At 40.1% G+C, this 22,080-nt stretch overlaps 2 protein-coding genes across 4 annotated transcripts in view; both read left to right on the top strand.

The window, feature by feature from the left end:
• Window positions 1-16,562, top strand: part of rab11fip4b (RAB11 family interacting protein 4 (class II) b) — a 60,710-nt gene extending 44,148 nt beyond the window's left edge. For 2 of the 3 annotated variants that reach the window (XM_034203458.1, XM_034203460.1), the window contains 12 exons: window positions 1,641-1,826; window positions 2,820-2,954; window positions 5,394-5,429; window positions 6,926-7,025; window positions 7,399-7,502; window positions 7,715-7,855; window positions 8,390-8,471; window positions 9,054-9,191; window positions 9,351-9,509; window positions 12,810-12,890; window positions 13,331-13,474; window positions 14,083-16,562. In XM_034203458.1, the coding sequence (XP_034059349.1) occupies window positions 1,641-1,826; window positions 2,820-2,954; window positions 5,394-5,429; window positions 6,926-7,025; window positions 7,399-7,502; window positions 7,715-7,855; window positions 8,390-8,471; window positions 9,054-9,191; window positions 9,351-9,509; window positions 12,810-12,890; window positions 13,331-13,474; window positions 14,083-14,202 (1,426 nt within the window). In that variant the 3' untranslated portion in view covers window positions 14,203-16,562. The remainder of the gene's footprint in view (window positions 1-1,640; window positions 1,827-2,819; window positions 2,955-5,393; window positions 5,430-6,925; window positions 7,026-7,398; window positions 7,503-7,714; window positions 7,856-8,389; window positions 8,472-9,053; window positions 9,192-9,350; window positions 9,510-12,809; window positions 12,891-13,330; window positions 13,475-14,082) is intronic. The other variant, XM_034203459.1, reaches the window with a different exon arrangement.
• Window positions 16,563-17,562: 1,000 nt separating this feature from the next.
• LOC117538060 lies at window positions 17,563-21,387 on the top strand. Its single transcript, XM_034203575.1, has 4 exons — window positions 17,563-17,652; window positions 19,167-19,641; window positions 20,191-20,303; window positions 20,577-21,387. The coding sequence occupies exons 2-4, from the start codon at window positions 19,175-19,177 to the stop codon at window positions 20,765-20,767; spliced, it is 771 nt and encodes a 256-aa protein (XP_034059466.1). The 5' UTR covers window positions 17,563-17,652; window positions 19,167-19,174; the 3' UTR covers window positions 20,768-21,387.
• The last annotated feature ends 693 nt before the right edge of the window (window positions 21,388-22,080 follow it).

Genomic DNA, 22,080 nt, shown 5'->3' with positions numbered 1-22,080 from the left:
AAAAGAAAAAAATGTAAGACATCTAGACCGCAAAAAAATTAAACAAGCGAGTACCTGTTTTTGCTGGTCAAGGTGAGGGTCCTTGAACACAACACGAGTCTAACGTGTCATCCGGTGTCATCACGTGGTATGTCTCGTCTGACAGCGGTGCAGTTCTGACGGAGAGCACCAGAACACCACTCCAGCACTTCAGAAATTGCAGTACCCATAAGGAGCCGTACACATGCCGCAGTTTTTGCGTGGCGGTGTCTTTAGTTGTAAGCCCAGTGGCGATCTGTTCATCTGTCATACAGTCAATAACTTTGTTGTTATTAGCATCTGGTTAGCTAGCTATGCTAACGAATATAATAAGCTTTTTCTCCATCCAGTGAGGTAAAGGCACATCTTTATATGATCATTATAGTTATAAAAAAACAAGAGAATAAAGTAAACAGGTATAAAATACTATATGACTGTAAAAAATTGTTATTAATATTATTATATCCATAAATAATATTATTATAATATCCATAAATTAAAATTAAAATCTGCTTACAGTTCTGTTTCATATGGGTGTTGAGAGATGTATCCATAGATCTCTTCATGTTGCTCTCAAAGTGCACCAGATTGATGAATTTAACTTCAACATTTAAAAAAAAAAAATCTTCCCGGGAGGAGGTTAGGTCCCCCCCCCCCCCCACTTAAATCATGTCCACATGGATAGGAAACTAAATACATTCAGTGTTTCCCACAGAATTTGATTCTATTTGTGGGGGCACCGCACCCCCCCGGCAAGAAAAGCCAAAGGCCCCTTAACCTATTCGGGTGGTCCACGCATCCACACCCCCCCCCAAATAAGATAATACATGCAAGTTCATGGCTAGACAACGTTCTTGTTGCTCTGTGTAGCGTTGTTGATGAGTGAAACACACCGGAGTTGAGGATCTGTGGGGTTTATTCTCCCAAAAATATGATTTACACTCAAAATATAATTTACAATTGAGGCATTTAGCAGACGCCTTATTCCAAAGCGACTTACAATGACCAATTACAGGGACATTCTCGCTGGAGTAATTGAGGGCTGAAAAAAAGAATTTAAAAAAAAAATGGTAATAATATTTGTTTTTTTTATGAGATCCATTTGTGGTGGACGATATTTAATTGTGGCGGCCCGCCACAAATAAATCAATGTATGGGAAACACTGACATTTGCACACATCTTGTGTCCATATCTTTCTGTTTTGGTGGTCATGCCACAACCGTGCACGTGCATGCATGCGTGAGTCATGGTAAGATATCTGGATTAAGAGGTTGCTTTTTCTTTGCACAGCATGAAAGAAAGGCCAAATGAATGGGCTGTGATTTTAGTATGTTTAAGCAGATCTCAATCATTTGTACGGCCCTCAGAGGATATTGAAAAAATGTAAATGGCCCTTGAGAGGAAAAAGGTTCCCACCCCTGCAATAAAGCCTTGAATCTTGAAAGAGACCTATATTCATGTGGAAAAAGTCGGTTGTTATTCAGCTTTCTAAAATTCTGTGTGCGACTCAAATGTAATATGATTATTTTCCAATAAAGGCCTGATTGTTATATTCACAGTAGCATTTTATTTTCTTTCTCTATGACTAAGTGCTAACTATGACTAATTCTGTACTTTTTAGGGGTGGTCAAACCAGCGCCTCAGTGACCTCCGACTTATCAACACGATCCTCTGCTTCTCTGAACGAAGAGCAGTTTGAAGACTACGGGGAAGGGGACGAACCAGACTACACTCCCAGCAGCCCCTGCCCAGACGACGAGACTCGAACCAACGGCTACTCAGACCTCGGCTCATCTGTTCCCTCCAGGTAAGAGAGGTACTTTAGAGGGAGACATTTTTCTTCATGATGTGGAGATGTGCCAAGGTATGACCACCTCTGTTTACATCATAAAAAAAATGATATCTTCTTAGAATGAAATGTTATAGGTTATTTGACATTGATTCATTTCTGTAGATACAACTCTGTTAAACATTATGGACTCTGCAGAACCATTAACTGACTCATATTATTCTGCGTTTTGACTGTAGAAGTGTAGCTTAGGAGTTCTTACCCTTAAAGCCACATTAATATTCATCAACAGCTCGAGTTTAATGGGATTAAGTCTCTCGGCTGATAGACTGGCAATACTGCTCCATGCTCCTTCCACGCATACCAAGCATACAGCACTCACATGGCATGGAGATTTAAATAAAAAATGAGGCCTGGATTTACAAGAAGTATTAGACAACTCAGCATTGGAAATAATTTTGGATAACTACAGTACAATGTGAGTTCAAAGTTCTCTCGCAAATGTTGGTAAAGTGCCCTATACCAAATATTTTGAATGTTTTTGGTTAAAATGTGGATTCCTCTACTTTGTGGACTTTCAAAGCACATACAATGCGCTGTGATAAAATGATTGGATTTGAGGTAGATATCGGAAACAATAACAAAATCAGCGTGTGTAAATTCAGGTTTTTTTTGTCATGATTTAATCGGCACCTTCCCTCCATACTGTAACACAATCATCTAAGAAGAGAATGTAAGTAATATTTCTGGATTCAAATATTCAGAAAATAGTTTGTCATCTCATAGATGGTCTGATTTAGTTGTAATTGTTATTTCTCTTATACAGTGGATACACAGTATATAGTGGACAGCCAGATCAATTGTCTTAGTGCCTTGGCGTCGGCCACATGTTTTTGCATAGGCCTTACTTTTCACTTGTTGTATATTCAGACATGCATATGCAAGTAAAGCTGGTTACATTTGGAAAAAGACTGTATCAGCAAATAAAACGTCTCTCTGTGCGTGTTTCAGTGCCGGCCAGACTCCTCGTAAGGTGCGTCAGCATTACACCGGTGAAATCATGGATGTCTACTGTTCTCAGTGCAGCAAAAAGGTCAACCTGCTGAATGACCTGGAGGTTCGCCTCAAAAACCTCAAGTCTAACAGGTAGGAGACACACACACATACACACACACACACACACACACACACACACACACACACACACACACACACACACAACACACACAGTATTACACAAGATCTACACACTAAGGTTGTTAGTAGAGCTTCCATGATATGTCTCTGTGAGCTTTTTCTACACAGTTGTGAACATTTTCTGCTGACAACCACACTTTTATTCTGACAGCGAGTCAGTTAAGTCAAATCAAATCCCAGCATGTATACGCTGAGTGCAGTTTTTTCCTTCTACCTTTGTTCAAAAAAATTGACTAGTCCACACAAACAGTCTTTTTTATGAAACGTGGCTTTTATTATCCATTTTGGCTTTTTTTTCCACACCGAAAAGACTCTTTGGGTCACTAAAACTGAGCTTTAGACTTTCAAATTATTTCAAATAAAACGACATTTTAGGCAACATCATTGTGAGACATCACCATGGTGGCATTTCATGCAACGGCTGGGATTTGGCTAAACATAGTGCTATAATGTATGTTGTAGAGGTACAGGGATTAGAAGTAAATAGTGTCCAATCACAGTGGACTGGTGAAGTTGACTGAGGGGTCACTGTTTGCTCTGTGGGCTTTTACTTGGTATAATATAATAAGAGTAGTTGAGTAAGAGTCCCTTCCTGCTTCAAGCTGTCATAAACACTAATTGGTGATTATATAAGACAGGTCGGTACTCTGCTAACCTCATCAAACATTGTAATAGGGAATCTATTATTAGAAACATAATCCATTGTGACAATTAATAGCTTACTGGCTCCCTGATGACTCAAAAGCAAACGCACTGTTTGAATGTGTATTAACTGCTTTATCTGTATACTATCCAATGACTTGAGAGGTGCTTTTAAATCAAATGTAATATTGCTATTATTATTTAAGAGCAGTGAATGTTGTCAAATCATGTTTTAAGGAAATAGTGTAACTATGAAGTCACCTTTTTCCTTGTTACTCACTGCTGAATGTGCAAAGTGTCTCCCCAGAGAGAAACGGCTCTATAATCCAACATGTCTCTCCTAAGGATGAATTATGAAGGAGAGATGTGCAGAGAGAAAGAGTTAGAGTGGGAAGAGCAAGACTAAGAGAGAGTACATTGATTGAAGAAATGACTTTGAATGGAGTGAGCTCACATGAGGCAGACACAGGCTGAAAGAGGAGGGTGGTGGTGATTTTAATGAAGAAAGATGAATATGAACGGACTAAAGTATAAAAAAGTCTCTGTATAGATCCGTTCCAAGAATGATTGATTTTTAGACTTAATAGATTCTGAATGGATAGAGAAAGGAGCTATTGCCAGTAAGCAGTTAGGGTATTTAAAGCATCATTTGGGCATGTCTGGCTCCTTTACATACAATTAATTAAACTCAATTGGCCTCAGTGTAGCATGGGTAATAAACTTCGGAAGTTGGTAGGTGCGGTTTGGTTCATTTGAAAAAGGAACATAGATGTATATACAGTATACATCGTAGAAACTGAAGTCAATTAAAAGTTTAGCTTTCATTGAAAACTAAAGGCCATTCTGGTAACGTCTTCATCAAATATTCTTTATGAAATGCGGTATATCTTTCTATGATCAAAACAACAACATCTGTGCAATGATCCTGTGGGTTGAAGCAAAAGGCCATGGTTACAGTACTCTAGCATCAACGGAAAAATGCTCATCGTTTATGAACAAAATGAAAGAACTTCAAATGTTAAATGTTTTTAATGTGTATATTTTGTACATAAGAGCACCAGTGCATCAAAGACTGAAGCTAGAGCACATTAACACAAATGTTTAATAATTCACAAGTGTGTTTAATGCAGATGAAAGTTCAAAGATAGATTTTTGGAGCAGTAACTCTGCTCTGCCATTTAGACCTTTTCAAAGAGGTTAAGTAAAACATTAGCAGCAAAGAAATAGTTCCTAACTAAGAATTATAGAACCTGTAAAACTTTGCCAAGAGGATCTGCCTTTTGGACACCTGGTCAGTTATTTACTGGTGAAGACTCTTGATATTGTACCAAGCTGTTTCACATGGATGCCACAGTGATCATTTCTGAATTTGAACACAATTGTTTTTATAGAACTAGCTATTTATTGTACTGTACTACTGCTACCTTAATGTAGATTCTACTGTTTTAAATAAACCTTGCCCAGGAGTTGGTGATCATGTCAGTTTTCAGCAGACATTCTGGCCCTACAGTATGTTTGCTCACTTGTGTTAATCCGATGTGAAACCCAGCTCACACAGACACAGTCTTTGGGCTTTTGTCGCCCTGAGACATTTGCTGAGCAGGCAGAAACCCTCTCTCACTGAACCGCCAGTTCAATTGTGTTATCATTGACATGTCCTTCGGAGTTTCTTTCTCTCTCTTTCCTGCATGTCTGTCACACACAATAGCCCACATCTTAATTGCTCTTTTGTTTTTCCCCTCACAGCCCCAACAGGAAGATCTCCAGCACTGCTTTTGGAAGGTAATTCACTCACGTGTGTGTGTGTGTGTGTGTGTGTGTGTGTGTGTGTGTGTGTGTGTGTGTGTGTGTGTGTGTGTGTGTGTGTGTGTGTGTGTGTGTGTGTGTGTGTGTGTGTGTGTGTGTGTGTGTGTGTGTGTGTGTGTGTGTGTGTGTGTGTGTGTGTGTGTGTGTGTGTGTGTGTGTGTGTGTGTGTGTGTGTGTGTGTGTGTGTGTGTGTGTGTGTGTGTGTGTGTGTGTGTGTGTGTGTGTGTGTGTGTGTGTGTGTGTGTGTTGGGAAGGTCACTCACTTGTACTTGTGTGTTTATGCATTATATTGCCTTTGCTGCACGTGTTTGCTCTATTTATTGACACACACACACACACACACACACACACACACACACACACACACACACACACACACACACACACACACACACAGCAAGATTAGTTATCACTCAGCTGCTAGACCATTGTCCTCTCACAGCCAGTTAATTAGTTACTGGTTATTTAGAGAAAATGCTGATCTGAAATCATACGTGCTGCAAAAATATTTAGTTTTTGTAGTTTGAAAAAAAAAATACTTTAGCGATGTATCCCTCTCCATGGCCTGCTAGTCTGTACTGAGTGACATTTTTTGTATCCAGGGTTTTGTCCTGTTTCCCCCCACAGTAACTGAGTTACAGCGACAGAGTGAAAGTGGCCTGTCAGACCTGATCTATGTTTCCAATATGAGGTTCAGCTCCCTCCCTCTCTTGCTTCTACTGTCCTCTCTCTCTGTTCTGATGACTTCTTCTACTTTATTGCTCCCTTTATCTGTTATTCTGATCTCTCTACTACCTGTTTCCTCTTTTTAGCTACGAGCTCTATAGCTCACTCAGTTGGTTGGTCAGTCCACAAAATGGTCCCCATATTTTGGAGTAAACAATAATTCATGTCTCCTCTCTATATTTCTAATCTCCGTAATGTATTAGAAGCTTGCTATTCTCAAGTAATTTCCATCAGAAGCAAAAGAGGGCGTGTGTGTGTGTGTGTGTGTGTGTGTGTGTGTGTGTGTGTGTGTGTGTGTGTGTGTGTGTGTGTGTGTGTGTGTGTGTGTGTGTGTGTGTGTGTGAGTGTGTGTGTTGTGTGTGTGTGTGTGTGTGTGTGTGTGTGTGTGTGTGTGTGTGTGTGTGTGTGTGTGTGTGTGTGTGTGTGTGTGTGTGTGTGTGTGTGTGTGTGTGTGTGTGTGTGTGTGTGTGTGTGTGTGTGTGTGTGTGTGTGTGTGTGCATACGTTTGTCTGCTTGGCACTGTCCTCATAGTCCTATACCATCTATGCAACCTTGCAGAAGAATCACTGCAGAGCTGAGCTCATTACACACACACACACACACACACACACACACACACTCTCACCACACACACACACACACACACACACACACACACACACACACACACACACACACACAGCTGGTCCTCACCTGGGTCTCTAATGGGCAGATTCTTAATGTTTGTGTCTCTGTGTGTTTGGCAGGCAGCTGCTTCACAACAGCAACTTGAGCAGCAGTAATGGCAGCACTGAAGACCTTTTCAGAGACAGCATCGACTCCTGCGACATCGACATCAATGAGAAGGTGCGATGTGTGTGTGTGTGCTTTTGTTTGTCCATAGTATATATATTGATCCTTGGTCTTTCTAGTAAAAACTCTCTTAATTACCCACAAATGTTTGTAGGAAGTTAGAAGAACTCTTCTGTGTGACTTATGTGACGAGTTGTTCCTGGTAGATGCACAGCTCGAGTAGAGAATGCACAAAGATGAGCCCTGTCAGGATTTTGTCTGTAAAATGAAAGGAATAAGGTTATTATCTTTAAGCTTAAATCTTGGGAGTTGTACAATAACCTTTAAGAAATCTGGACAGCGTTATTGTTTAGTTCCAATATGATATTTCTTCTTTGGTTACGGGATGTTTTCTAATTTTAAAGTGAATCCCCTCTGTTTCTTTTAGGTCAGCTTTCTGGAAAAGAAGGTGGCAGAGCTGGAAAATGAGATTCTGATGAACGGTGATATCAAGTCCAAGCTGAAGCAGGACAACACACAGCTAGTACACAGGTAGAGAAAACTGTCATTCACAAACACACCTGATTCATTTTTGAACAAATAAATGATCAGCACCATATCACAAAAATCATTCTCTGTTACTGCTTATTATAGAATTGCTTTTCATCCCCAAACATCTAATCATGTCTGCATAATTCAACAATGTAGAAGTATTTTAGTAGTGGCTGTATTTAGTAGTTTGAATGTTGTGCTCATCATCTCAGGGTTAATGAGCTGGAGGAGCAGCTGAAAGATCAGGAAACACGAGGAGAACAAAATCTGCGGGAGGAGCGGAGACGACACCGAGAGTCCTACAGCAAGATGGAGAGAGACAAGGACACACAGATAGAGCTGCTGACCAACCGGTGCGAAGCACAGATACTCACACACCCATACCATGACATGACATGTCACTTGTTAGACGCTTTTATCCAAAGCGACTTACATACTCAATACTGTGGGCAATCCCCACAGGAGCAATTTGGGGTGAAGTGTTTTGCCCAGGGACACAACGACATGCTGACTGCAGTGGGGTTTGAACCTGTGACCCCCTGATCCAAACACCAACGCACGACCCACTGCACCACACGCCCCCCATACCACACATACCAATATGTATTATTTGTATATTCCAATGTGTATGAATTATAAGAATGTGTCATCTGATGCAGAAGTATCGTTTGGATTAGGGTTTTTAGATGTAAAGAACTTTCCATTATCCAGGGGCTCTTAAATCCCTGGTTATGGACATTGACGAGGAAATGCTGAATGTGAAACTGTAAGCTGAAGAGAACTCACAGATTCCTCCTGGGTTGAGTTTGATGCCTCCGGAGCTACTGAGAGACACACTCTGCTTATATAAACAGGAAACTCATGTGCAGGACATTGTGTTTTCTCAGAGTCAAGCAGGTGGAGGAGGAGAACAGTGAGATGACCCTTAACATGTCCCGGCTTAAATCACATTCAGAAAAACTGGATGAGGTGAGCCATATTTACTTTTATTTTCTTTGTTCTGTTCTGTTTTTGATTTTACATTCCAAGGTGTACTGAATATTAAGAGAGTATTCAAGTGGCATCAACATGAGTCTGAAAACGTTTAAACAACATATTGCACCCAAAGATGTCATGGTACTGTCAATAAGTTAGTCAATGGTGAACAAATAATAAGAAACTGCCATTTTAATGAATAGGATTAGGTGTGCCACTGGATGCTGCTGAGCCATACCTCTAATTGAGACAATATCTGTGTTATTGATACAGAAGCAGATACTGTGGTTGTCATAAAAAATAACTCTATATTCAAATAAATGTTTGTGGATTCTTCTTTTTAAATGAATGCACACTAAAACCCTTTGACCCTTTGTTTCTTAATAGTATATACAAAGGTCTATCATTGTGGATGTATGCAATTATCTTTATGTGATTTCAAATTTTGAATGACTGCATACTGCAAATAGGAATGTCTGTCTGAGAAGTGAGTATATTCGTCTTATTTGGAATAACACCTCATTTACACAAAATAAACTTCATACAGTAAGTGTGTGCATATCTGTCCTTCATCAGGAGAAGCAGAGGATGACGGACAAGCTGGAGGACACCAGTCTGCGCCTGAAGGACGAGATGGACCTCTACAGGAAAATGATGGACAAACTGAGACAGAACAGACAGCAGTTCCAGAAAGAAAAGGAAGCCATGCAGGAGGTGGGAAGGACTATTTTATCCAATCAGACACAGTGGATTGTTTGTTCTGCTTTCACTCTTCTACAGTATGTCCCAATGCAATTATGCTGCCTCTTACACCTACACCTACAAAACACTGCACTGGCATTATATAACATGTTCCATCCGTCCTCTCTGCAGCTCATAGAGGACCTGCGTCGGGATCTGGAGAACCTGCAGCTCTTCAAGCTGGAGGCAGAGAGGCCCGGCCGCAGCCGCAGCTCCTCCTCCGGGCTGGCAGACTTCAACAGCCGGACCAGGGAGATGGAGCTGGAGCACGAGGTCAAGAGGCTGAAGCAGGTACTGATGGAAGACTGCCCAACGTCTTTGTTTTGCATTGCGAGCTCAGGGAAGACTGTATCCGCTGAGTGTGCAGAGATTATTATGAAGCACTTTCACATTGATTTTAAAGATGGGAAGCAAAATGGCGCCTGGTGTACAGCTGCGGTTTGATGCACTTAAGAGTATTCTTTATTTTTTTAAAGGAGACATGTCATGGCCATTTCCACTGATCATAATTCCATTGTTGAGGTCTACTAGAATAGATTTATATTGTGCAATTTTCCAAACTCACATTGGTTTCTCATACAGCATCTCTGTAAACTACGTGTATTTACTGAATTTCACTCTCTGCCTTTAACGGCTCGTTGTAGCTCCAATAGCTCCAGTCCCCACCCTCCCTGTGAGCACAGTGTGCTCTGATTGGTCGGGACGTTGTGAATCGCGCTGAGCTCCGTGGAGGTGTTGTTCCCTTGTTTAGCGATACACATCGAAACACAGCCAAACTCATCCTGAGCACACACAAACTCACAGCCGAAGTTAAAACAATAAGTGTGGCTTGATATTGAGTAAGAAAAAGGTTGATAAACGCTGTGAGAATGGGTCTGCTGAGAGAATTTCTGTCTGTTATCAGCCTGCAGCCAAGGAGGAGAAATCAGCAGAGCTGCCTGCACTAGAGATGGGCGAGTCCTGATTCATCCGGATCATTAACCCGGATCCTAGAAATGAGCTGGTCGTGACGAGTCTCCCCTCTCCATTAACCCGAGTCCTTTGAGTCCTACACCTTGTGTGACGTACACATTAAAACTATAAATTGCGTCACTCGCTACTCTCTTTATAACATGTAAAATAACATTACAACGTACCCCAGTCCATCTGCCTACCCTTTAGCAAGTAGGATAGCTTCCAGTTAAGTTAAGTTACGGCTCCTAACCGTAATAGCATAGCAGACCCAGAGATCCATACTCGTTATGTGCACGAGCATAGCTGCGGCCGGGAAGACATTTTACTTAGGGGGTGTGGCCAAAAGTGGGGAGAGATTAACAGTAACATGTTGCAACCCCTCCTCCAGCTCCTGGCTCCCGCGGCTATATTATGCAGGAGTCAACAGCAGACTGAGATTCGCAAATCCTGACTCACTGTGCAAAACATAGCAGACTCGTGCGGACTCAGAGCCGTAACCGTATAGCAGCAGATCCAGAGATCCAGCAGACTCGTCGTCACGCACGAGTCAACAGCAGACTCAGATTCGCAAAATCACCCTTTTTTTTGTGATCAACATTTTTTATTAAAGCAAAAGACACTGTGTAGCGGAGGTTAATGTAACGTCAGTTTAATATGCTCGTGAAATGCAACAAGTTTTCGGTTTCACCGGTAGGATTTCTACGCTCTTGGTGATGCTGACTCATATGACTCAAATGACTCGTATGATCCGGATCTCTTCAATGACTGACTCAGAAGAACCTGAGTCCGTAAAAGGATCCGGATTTGCCATCTCTAGCCTGCACTGTGTGTGTGTGTGAGGAAGTCCGTGGATTGGTCAATTTGGACTAATCAGCGGGGGCTTAACGTAACGGCTCCGCGGACGTAACGTAACGGCTCCACGGATTGGTCCATTTCAAGAATCAAGAATGGACAATGACGTATCTCCAACGAGGCGCTTTGGGTATTTTCTGTGTTAGAGTTTTACTCGCTGTACTTTGAGGGTTTGTGACTCTGCACACAGTTTACATGCATAAAAACACACAAGGGGACGGGTGATAACCGGAAAAGCATGACATGTCTCCTTTAAATACATGCGCGGAGATGCTAATTTAAAAAGCAGGCTACATAATGAAACCGTCACAGATTGAATGCTCAACATACTACTGTGAAACCACACAGTTGTTTTTTATTTAAATATTTCAACCAAATACTTGTTTTCTTGTCTTTTCTGTGTCTCACTTTGACATGGGCTAAAGGTTCATTTTATTTCTCTTTCTTAATACTATTATTATAACTTGACACTATGCTACAAATGACTCAAAGTCAGGAGTATGGAATTTAAACACGATCAATACAAGTTTATCTTGTCCCTGCAATATCTCAGAGAAAACATATTCACACACAATGACTAAATTAGAGCCTTGTCATTTTGTCCAATATACCTGCACAGTGATTCAGATTGGCTACTGGAGTTATATTTGTCAGAATCAAGGTCAGAATACTTTTATTCGTCCCACAGAGGGGAAATATGCATTTGTTACAGCAAGAAAAAGAGCCAAAGACAGCTTAGTATTAACCCTGCAGAACGTAGTGCGCTTGCCCTTCTTCTTACATGACGTTTAATATTTTCCATTTAGCACGAAAATGTGGTTAAGTGACAGCCAGAGGAAAGGTAAAGTGCACTGACGAATCAAGCCACACTTTTGTTTTTTACCTGCATACGCTTAATGGACCACTTTGAAACAGAGTGGGTGTAGGCAGAATATATTATCATACCAGTTAATAACATTGGCTCCATGTATTCCTGTAAAAGCCCCTTTAACAGCAGCGCAACCCTTGACATACTGATCGTTTGGTCATGGAGCTTACCCCATCCTCAGCACAGTTTGATATCCGCTGCATGTGATCTGTATCATTTTCTTCTGCTCTTTTCTGTATTCCCAGGCACAGTGACATTTGCCTCTATTATCTGCCTGCCAGACTTAAATGTCATGTAACTGTTTCCAGTCCTGCGAAGTGTACAGACCTGATGCAAAGTGAACATTAGTTTAGAGACCAGGGAGATGACGAGAGTGTTTTTCAGATCTCACCGATGAGGCTAGTAACAGAAGAAGTTATAATGCTATTTGAAGTTGTAGAGAAGCCTGAGTCTGACTCATTTTTTATGAAATGTATTGATATGCATTAGCAATGGTGCTCCATAGGGCCAACTGAAAGTTACTAAACCCTCCAAGCCTTGAAGCAGTTCTGGAAGTGAGTTAGAAGGGCTGATTTGCAGTGTTTATATCTTATCAGGGACTAAGATGGTAAAATACATGTCCCCCTGTGGCCTCAGTCCACACTGGTCACACTAGGTGCAGGCAAGCATGAAGGGGAATGATGATAATGGTTTTATTTCCAGCTTCTATCAGCAGATTCTTCTTTTTTCTCTCTCAACATATCATCTTGTATCCTGAGCTACTTCCTGAAGTATTTGATTAAGAACAATTCAATTAGATTGCCTGTGGTTGGATAAATTATCCAATTTGAGAGTCACAGCCCAGTGACGTCCACGGGGAGAAGCTCACTATATGCTTGCCTGTGCACTTCTGTAAATGTCTGTATGTGTGTGTCCAGCCATTTGTGTCCCAGGATTTTCTTCTCCCTGAATTCCAGCACCTGCTGTTGTCTGGGGCTCGGCTCCGTCCTGGTCTCATGGTAAAACTGCGTCTGTGACCTCCTGATTAACCACTAATAGCACTACCGAGCTTGCCCAAACTGAATTGGGGTCAGTTGCTGCAATTCCCCTCACTAACGGTGGAGGATAGAGAGAGGGGAAAAGCAAACTGACCTCTTGTCAGTATTCACAGGCAACTTAATCATGGAGCTTTCATAACACGTCAGACGAAGCAGGGGAGCAGTTTGTTCTGTAACACGCGTAACCCATGTTATGTCCCGTAGGTGTTGCCATAATAGATTGCTGTGTTTGCTGCTGTATGAGCTATAAGTGCACTGTTTTGTCGTATGGGTGTGAAGCTTGAGTAGAGACAATCCCTCAAAAGTATTATGACCACCGATGCACTTGTGTTGTCGAGATTGTTATCTAATTCCTTATATATCTCTTTCTCCTCTTCTTCCCTCCCCGACTGTGTTTTTAGGAGAATCAGAAGCTGAGGGAGCAGAACGACGAGCTCAACGGTCAGATCCTCAGCCTCAGCCTGTATGAAGCTAAGACCCTGTTCGCCACACAGACCAAGGCCCAGTCTCTAGCTGCTGAGATAGAAAACGCCTCCAGAGACCAGGTAACATCACAACAAGATACAGACCAGCTATGCATATTTTATTATGAACATTACTCTTGTGCAAACTACCAAGTTTATTCATTTAATTCATCTGAAATATGTTACAGGTGCCGTCCATACATTAGTTGGAGTGTATTTGTAGGTCATATCACAGCATGACAGGGATATAGATATTACATTATGGTAGATTAGCATTTATGTGCATAATATGGAGGTCCTTTCTCACATAGACTGTAAGACACTGAGCCAAATGAAATCTGTAATTAAAGCAGCTTTAGAGCTACAACAAATTGTGGATTGATCAATGAATAGTTAACTAGACAGTGGATTAGCAACTATATTGATAATGGATTCACCTTTGAAGGAATTATTTAAGCAAAATGCAGCATTTATAACAAATAGCAGCATTAATAACAACTTGTGTAGCAATAGAAACATAATTGTATATGTACCATATAAGTGAGTTAAGCATATTCTAGCTCTCACAATAGTTCCAAAAAAACAAACAAAAGCTCTTGAGTCATCAGGCCTATAAATAGGTCCGATTAGGGTTGACCTTTTTGGCAAACTGAAATGAAAAGGTGTATGACGTACGTCTCTTTCCTCAGTTAATGGAAGCCCTGAAAGAGCAGGAAGAAATCAACATTCGACTGCGACAGTACATGGACAAAATCATTCTGTCCATCCTGGACCACAACCCCTCCATCCTGGAGATCAAGGGCGACTAGCAGTGACTCAACTGGAGTGAGAATCGGTCTTGGGCGAATGAAGATCAGTCCAGTTGTTTGATCAGAAACTTTAACCTGAGGCAGGAATCTGTACAGGACAACAGAGACAACCAGAGCCATGTAGAAACTGGAACATAAATAGACACACATCGCCCCCTGCTGTTTATGGCAGGGAAGGACATTCTACAGTGGGATTAAGCGCTGAACTGACCACAGGTCATACTACTGTGACTCTTCAAATCGATCTGTCCTGCTCTTTTTTATTCACTGTCTATGCTGTGAACTGTAGATACTGTCACAACTTTTATCTCATACGACAAAACAGGAATATCCTGCGCTCAACATGCTTTGAGGATTAACAGAGTCGCTGAAAGAAGTACACTCGACATACTGTGTTACCTTGACATAAAAACTGGAACAATGTAAAAAACCTGATATGGGTTGTATTGTATCCTGGTGTAATATGGGCTGTATTATCCGCAGATAGAAAGTTTGGTATGATGTTTTTTGAAACATTGAAGCAGACTAAACCTGACTCTCAGAGGCATGAAGGCCGACCAGAGTGTTGCCTGATCTGTAAACTGCCCATCTTTTCTCCTCTGACATGTAGGTGTTTGTCGACGATGAATCATGGATAGGCATGTTTTTAAAGAGAGGATTTAGAAAAGTGTAAAGAGAAAGAAAAGAATAAGAGCGCCTTTAGCTACAAGGGTAAACAGAAGTTGTGCGCGACAGATGATGGACCACGTAATATGCAAGCAAAGGAGGGTTTTAGTAAAGTTGGTGATGGCAGGTGAATTTGTTTATTTTTGAGAACATGTCTTCCAGTAACCTTGCAACAGCACTTGCAGAGTCAATCAGTCCAATAGTGGCCCTTAGTTTGTTCAGATGAGTAGTCGAGTGTCACTTTAAGGAGCAGAAGCTGCAACCAAGGAGTGTCTTTAAACTGGAACTTCTGAGGCTGCTATTTGCTAGCAACACATTGGCGAATAGGTTCATTGTTGCTAGCAATAGACCCCAATGATGTTGAACAGAATTGTGAGCTATGAATGTACAGGGTGGATTTATGTTGAAGTGACTGGAAGCCATTGTAACATGGTTTACTGAATCCTCTCTTTGCTCTGTGAAATCAACCTAGATATTGTACGTGAGCATGCACAGGAGACTCACTTTTTGGTACAAAAACTGGATTAGCAATCTCATTAAAGCCTACATGTTGCAAATAGTTTTTTGAGCCGTCTGAAACTCTCTAATACTGTAAATATGAATGTACAACTGGATATTTCACTTTCTGTGAGGCTAAAAAGGCTTTCTTGACTTGAAATCGCTTGTAAATTGGTCCAAGATGTGTTGAAACACACATGTACAGTATTAGGTACTGTAATGAAGAGGGCATTGTTTGGGGGAGGGGAGACAATTTGAATCTGCTGTATCATGTAATTATTCCAAAACCTAAGTTTTGCTTCCTTGCACAAGAAAAAACTTGTTTGTTTCCTTATGCATGGTTCACCTTTTCTTCTGTCTGTGCCTTTGAGGACATTTTTCAAGACGATGTGCTATAGATTTACATAGTTTTCTGAAGGTGCATTCTATGTCTACGTCTGACATATTTTTTTGACTTGTAAATGTTGTAATTATATAGTGATTTGTATTCATGTGCCACTCTGACTCACCACTCTTTTTCAGATTGATACTATAAAAACTATTTTATACTGTTTTATCAAAAAATAACTTGTGATTACTTAGGTGTCCTTTTAGAAAAGCGTTATAGCACAATGCTTTGTATGGTACGAAGGTTAGCATTTTGGGAACATTTTGTCAACAGTCAGTGTAATGACTTTTTCAATGCAGTTGGGGATGTTTTGTTTCATTTCTAAATCTGTTTTGTTACGGTAAGTCCTTTGCTTTTCAACCTGCTTTGAACTGGCTTTTTATGGTTGAAAGCTGTCTTCCTAACTCAAACTAAATGGTGAACATTATGAGCAATATTAACTTATTTACCGACACCTGCAGATTTGTGTCTTGTTTTGCTTCACAAATGTCTTCATTCTATAGCTGCTCGTGCCATTCTAGATTTAAGAAAATGAATAAACGATACATTAAGCTGTCATCATTAGTGCTATCCAATGATGCAATATAACTATAAGCAACTATAGTAACTATAAACAGCAATAACAATTGCTTTGGCAGTAATGCTGTCTCATTAAATGTCTTATGTTGAATTAGTTTATTTCCATTTATATAATTTCTCAAATAATAACACACTTATTCTTTGCCCACAGTGTACACTGCTGATGTCTACGTTTCCATGATGTGGTATTCTGTTCTGTAAATAAAAACATTTGAGCCTAAATATCCAATTCTTTCAAGTTGCCTGACTGATTTCAGAATTTACACTCAATGTTAATGAAACCGGGTTGAATCAGGTGGAATAACTCGATAGACTTTATTTTTAATATTGGAAAAAGCACTTCGCCCTTAAGACTGGAGCTGTGTTAGGGGAGGGATAAATTGACCCAGTATTTAGCCAAAAATATGTGAACAGCAGAACAGAATATTAACCCTGACAATACACCATGGGTGCATTTTCAACTTATTACACTATTAAATAGCCTACACTGTAGGCCTATATGTAAGTGTTACCTTCTTACACTCTGTTTCTATATTCAAAAGGGTATTGTATTGTCAAAATAATAATTAAAACACGATAATAAATTCTATTAACAGCATTTTTCAGTATTTATTTAAACTGTCAATTCAAATATTCTTTCTGAAAATGAATTTGTTCCATGTGGAAATTAACAGGGCAATTTGTATTTATTATACCAGCCAATTATAAGTCTACAGTTAATGTAGCCTATTATTATTACTGTGCGAAGCTGTTTATTCCTTGGTCTGATTTATGGCTCCAAAACGTTTGCAGGTTGTGTTGTATAGGCCTAGGCCTACTCCCTCACAGATAATAGAATGCAGTAAAACAGATGATTAATTATTATTATTATTTGGCGCAAATATGAGTCTTAACAACGACTCCGAGAGCCTTTTGTCTGCGAAGAAGTGGGTTAGTTTCCATACATTTTTTTGAGAAGTGGCTCTTTTGACGCAAGGGGTCACTGTTTAAGCAAACACATTAGGCCTACTATTGCTGTCGTACTCTGCTCACAAACTCCAAGAAACAAACAACCAGATTAACATACTAACATTTTAAGCCTATAGGCCAGGGGGCTTAATGTGTGATACTCATAGCAAACTGTTGGTATACCCCAAACCTATTCAACTAGATTTAAAAAAAAACAAAAAACGTAACTCTATAGAAATATACCCACAAATATGACATTGTTTTCTGGCACCTCCTATTGGCCAGGCGTTTGCTCCATCTTGTTGTTCCTACAGCGCGTGCTACCCTTCCATGGTGCTACCCGGGGAGTTGTGCCTCAGGCTACAGTACAGGTAAAATGTAACTTCATTTAGGATTCAAAGTAAATTAAAGGGATTTATTTTCGATTGCAAGTTTTGGGGGGATTGTTTCCTGTATTTTGTTAACTGTTGTTGCTTTCCCAAATAATGAGCTCACGTACCGTCAACAGTCGATACCACAATACCGGTTAATCACAAGGCTAGTTTAGCTAACATTACATTACATTGCATTTAGCTGACGCTTTTATCCAAAGCGACTTACAATAAGTACATTCGACCAGGAAGATACAACCTTGAAGAAAACAGAATCATATAAGTAGGCCTACATCAGGTTTCATAGAGCCACACATTTCAAGTGCTACTCAACTGGCTATAGATAAGCCAGTCCTTTATTAGTATATAAGTGCTCTGTTAACAGTTCTTTGTTAGTAATTCTTTCGCTCGAAGTGGAGTCGAAAGAGATGAGTTTTCAGTCTGCGCCGGAAGATGTGCAAGCTATCTGCTGTCCTGATTTAAATGGGGAGCTCATTCCACCATTTTGGAGCCAGGATAGCAAACCCACGCCACGTGTTTTTGCTGATGGGAACTTGGGTCCCCCTCGCAGCGAGGGTGCAGCGAGCCGTTTGGCTGATGCAGAGCGAAGGGCTAACGCGGTGCCCGGCATATCACTTTTTTATGTGAGTCAGCGTGGAGAACAGTCTCCTCCTAAAAAAAGACAGAGTTTATTGGCTTCCTCAATAGTTTCCCCACGCCACACATGCCAGGAAAGTAGCCTGACACTGAATCCTGTGTGTATACAGGTGCTGCTAGCATATAGGGAAACTAGTGTGTAGGCTACCAAACAAAAATGCTAAAAAAAATTCATGGTGATATTTAAGCTCCTTAATAACTCTTTAATGGGTTTGTTTCTTTTTGTTTGATCCCCCTGGCTCTTTTTGGATGTGTTATTTATGTTTCTTGTCTTTAATGTATGTGTCTTTGATATCTTGCTATTTGTAAATTATTCAAACACTAATCATACATTTTATATATATGCATGTTTTTTTTTAATAGCATCATAAACAATATCCACAAGTGAAAAAAGTATTAAAGATAAGTTAACAATTTGCAGTTATTAGTTTAAATGTATTTTCTGAGATGTTTTTTTCCTGCCAGGAGAAGAAATCAAGCATGGTTGCTTGCTAATATATTTAACATCAACTCAGAATCCAAATTATTTAAAGTGTTTGATTAATTCCTCCCTACTTTTTGTAAATTAACAAACTAAGTGAAGTTTCCCTTCATAGTGTTTTATGCCTATCAATGCCCTGGGAGAACTTGCCAGCTGAAAGATATAAATTATTCATGTTATTAATGTCCATGCAGAAAATAATTTTAAAAAATGTCCTTCCTAAAAGCCCAACTTAAATCTTTCCACTTGTTTTACCAATAGGAGGATTCATCTTCTGGAGAACATCATTTTCCTATAGATGTTAAAAAAACATATTTCTTGTAGTTGTTTTCTTTCATTCTTTGCACTAACACCAAACCCTCCGACTAATTCACAGGTGACGTGATGCCTCAGAATGGTACAAAATATGAAAGAAGAAGAGGAGAGACGCGTCACTACCCCTGTAAAGTCGGAGATCAGGTTCCCGTCACAGGTTTGGTAAATGGAGCTGTCACTCTCAATGGCTGCCCAGCTGCTTCCACTAGAGAAAGTAAGAGTACACCAGTCTGCACACGGGACGATATCAAACCACAATGCATGGTCAATGGTTATATTGACCATGGGGACAAGGGCCAGCGCACAAAAGGCACGCCCCGAGGGACCCTGGGAAAACATGAAAGCACAATTTCAGCTGCCCCTGATGCTTCAGCAGCTGTAAGGGTCCGCAGAGCAAGGCCTCCAGGTGGTCCGTCAGTGAATGGGACCCCCAGTCTAGACTCTGTTGCTCCTCTCTGTAATTCTCAACAAATGGCACCACAACCCAACCTGTCAGCAAAGAAACGAAGATGGAGGAAATTCAGACAAAAGAAGAGGTAGGTCAACTACCTTGTAACATCTTTGAAAGAATCACTGGGATAAAACCGTGAATCTTTATTTTATTAATTTGGTGTCATGGGTACATTTCTGGTGGACAAAAAGTTAAAACTACAACTTAACACAGCTTCCATTGACAGTGACAAATAATACATTTAGTAAATATTTGTTCCATTTGAAAGGTTTTTAGTTCTCACACACAATGCAACTCAATAGAACCTCACTCCTTCATATAGTACAACATGTATTGTAGGTACCATTTTAAAAAGAATGTAAAAACTGTACATATGTTGGCCACATAGTAACTTTTTCTTGTCAATGGAAAAGGCGCTAATCTTTTTTTATCAAACTCATGGCAAGAATGATAATGATATTACCATAATTCTAAACTACTATTGCATTTGCTTCCATTAATGAGACTCACCCACAACAGTCAGATAATACCAAAATTCAATGGCCAATTTCCCTTGTTTTTTCAAAAGAATAAATGTGCCTGATTGTTGAATACAAAGGTAATATGAGACCTATCAATCTGCCGACTTTTATAGAAACATCCATCCACAAGCGTTGCCCCCACAAGAGGAGGAAGACTGGGAAAGTCAGATCAAAGAGGTCACACTGACTGGCTGGGACAACATGTGTTTTGGCTTCATGCCCTACGGTAAAGAAATGGTTAAATATCCACATACAGCACTGTAGTCATAGTATATGCTGATGTCTCCCGAAATATCTGAATACATTCTTATTAGGATAATTACAGTAGTATCGTTACCATAGTGTTGAAACTGAACATGAATATAACCAATTTTCGATTATTTTCAAGGTTCATCTAACAACAAGCTATTTCCAATGAGGCTAATCTCAAGTCTAAAGCTGTTATGACCCAGGTCAGGTGAAGTACAAATGTCTAACTGGTATTCTGTGCCTCCTTCAGGTCCACAAGATGTGATCCATTATGATTTACGGAAGTTGACAATTAAGCAAACGGACCCAGTGGACCTGCCGGTGACAGCCAAGTACAGCCCGGCCGAGCTCCACCGACAGCCCGTCAAATGGTGGAGCTTGAAGGTTCCCACTGAGGCCGGCCAGTTTGCAGATGCTAATGCAGATGCTGATGCTGAGTAAGCCAGATGTTTGCTGTAATGTTAGATTAATTTGTAATTCTATGTTCATGTACCAAAAGTAACTGAGGCGTTCTGCCGTGAGTTAGCACTTGTTGTCATTGTACAGATTTGAGGGTCTTTGAGAGTACCCATGGGTGGGATATTTATTTTAGTGAGCATCAGTTTTATTTTCCCAATCTTAAACAATAGTGGAAGAAATACAATGTTATGTTATGCTACAAAATCAAACAGATTAATGCTATCTGATTTCAAAGATTGAAGTTTGGACCTAAGGTACGCAGTCAGGTCATAGTTATTTTTTTTAAATTAGTTAGGCTTCTTTGAGTTTAGGGATTCATTTGAGATAAACCAACATACTATCCTGTTTGTACCGCTTCTGTGATCGTTGTTACAGAAACTAGTCCAAACTGAGAACACTGAGTTGATGTGAAGTTGCTCTCTGGGATATCAATTCTATAGTTTTATGAATTGCAAGTTCAAGTACATAAAGGTACAATTTTAATTTAAGTACTAAACCTAAGCAAGAAATGACAGTAGCTTATGTTACAAGAAACACAACATTGTTCTTTAAGACTTTCATTTGCACAATAACAATAAATAAAATGTTCTTCTACCTTCTGGTACCGTATCCCTGCGTGTTTATCTCTGCTCTGTTGTCAAAATGAGGTTTATTTTGTAGCCTGGGCTTTCCAGGAACAGTTGGGCCTCTGCTCAGATCTCTCACTATTTTAACACATAAAGCTCATGTCTACAGTATGTCATGTTGACTTTTTTAAATCATACCGGTATCATTTCATGGAGCTTTCAGAAGTGACGACGGCTTTTCGCCACTAGATGGTAGAGTTGGTAACACAATTGTGATTTCTTTAAGTTATTCCACACACCTTTGGGAGTTCAGTGGGTTCATTCCCAAGGACTTGCTAGGCACAAGCACTTACTTGCACACTGTTCAAACCCCACATACCCCTGGCGTTTAATTCAGAATGCAACTCAAGATGTTAAATGCTACTAAGCTGGTAAATGTAATCTTATAACTCTAAATCATTCATAACTGCAAACACTTTGTAATAATAGATTGAGGTCATAATATCTGATGAAATCCAGTGTCATGCAATCTGATGAGACTTTGTAGTTGAATTCTAAGCAGAGTTCTTGGTGTATACACTATTAGATTATTCTCTATCAAGGAGATGAAGTAGCTTTTGTTATTCACCAGCCAGCTGAGTACATTTCATTGTTGATCAAAGGGGAAAATATGAGTGGAAGTGTGGTGAGGGTGATGATAGAGGGAGATGTCGTTCCGTTCTGGTGTTT

Source organism: Gymnodraco acuticeps, unplaced genomic scaffold (genome assembly GCF_902827175.1).
Source record: "Gymnodraco acuticeps unplaced genomic scaffold, fGymAcu1.1, whole genome shotgun sequence".
In the NCBI taxonomy this organism is placed as follows: Eukaryota; Metazoa; Chordata; class Actinopteri; order Perciformes; family Bathydraconidae; genus Gymnodraco; species Gymnodraco acuticeps.
This window is presented reverse-complemented; position numbering and strand designations above follow the sequence as displayed.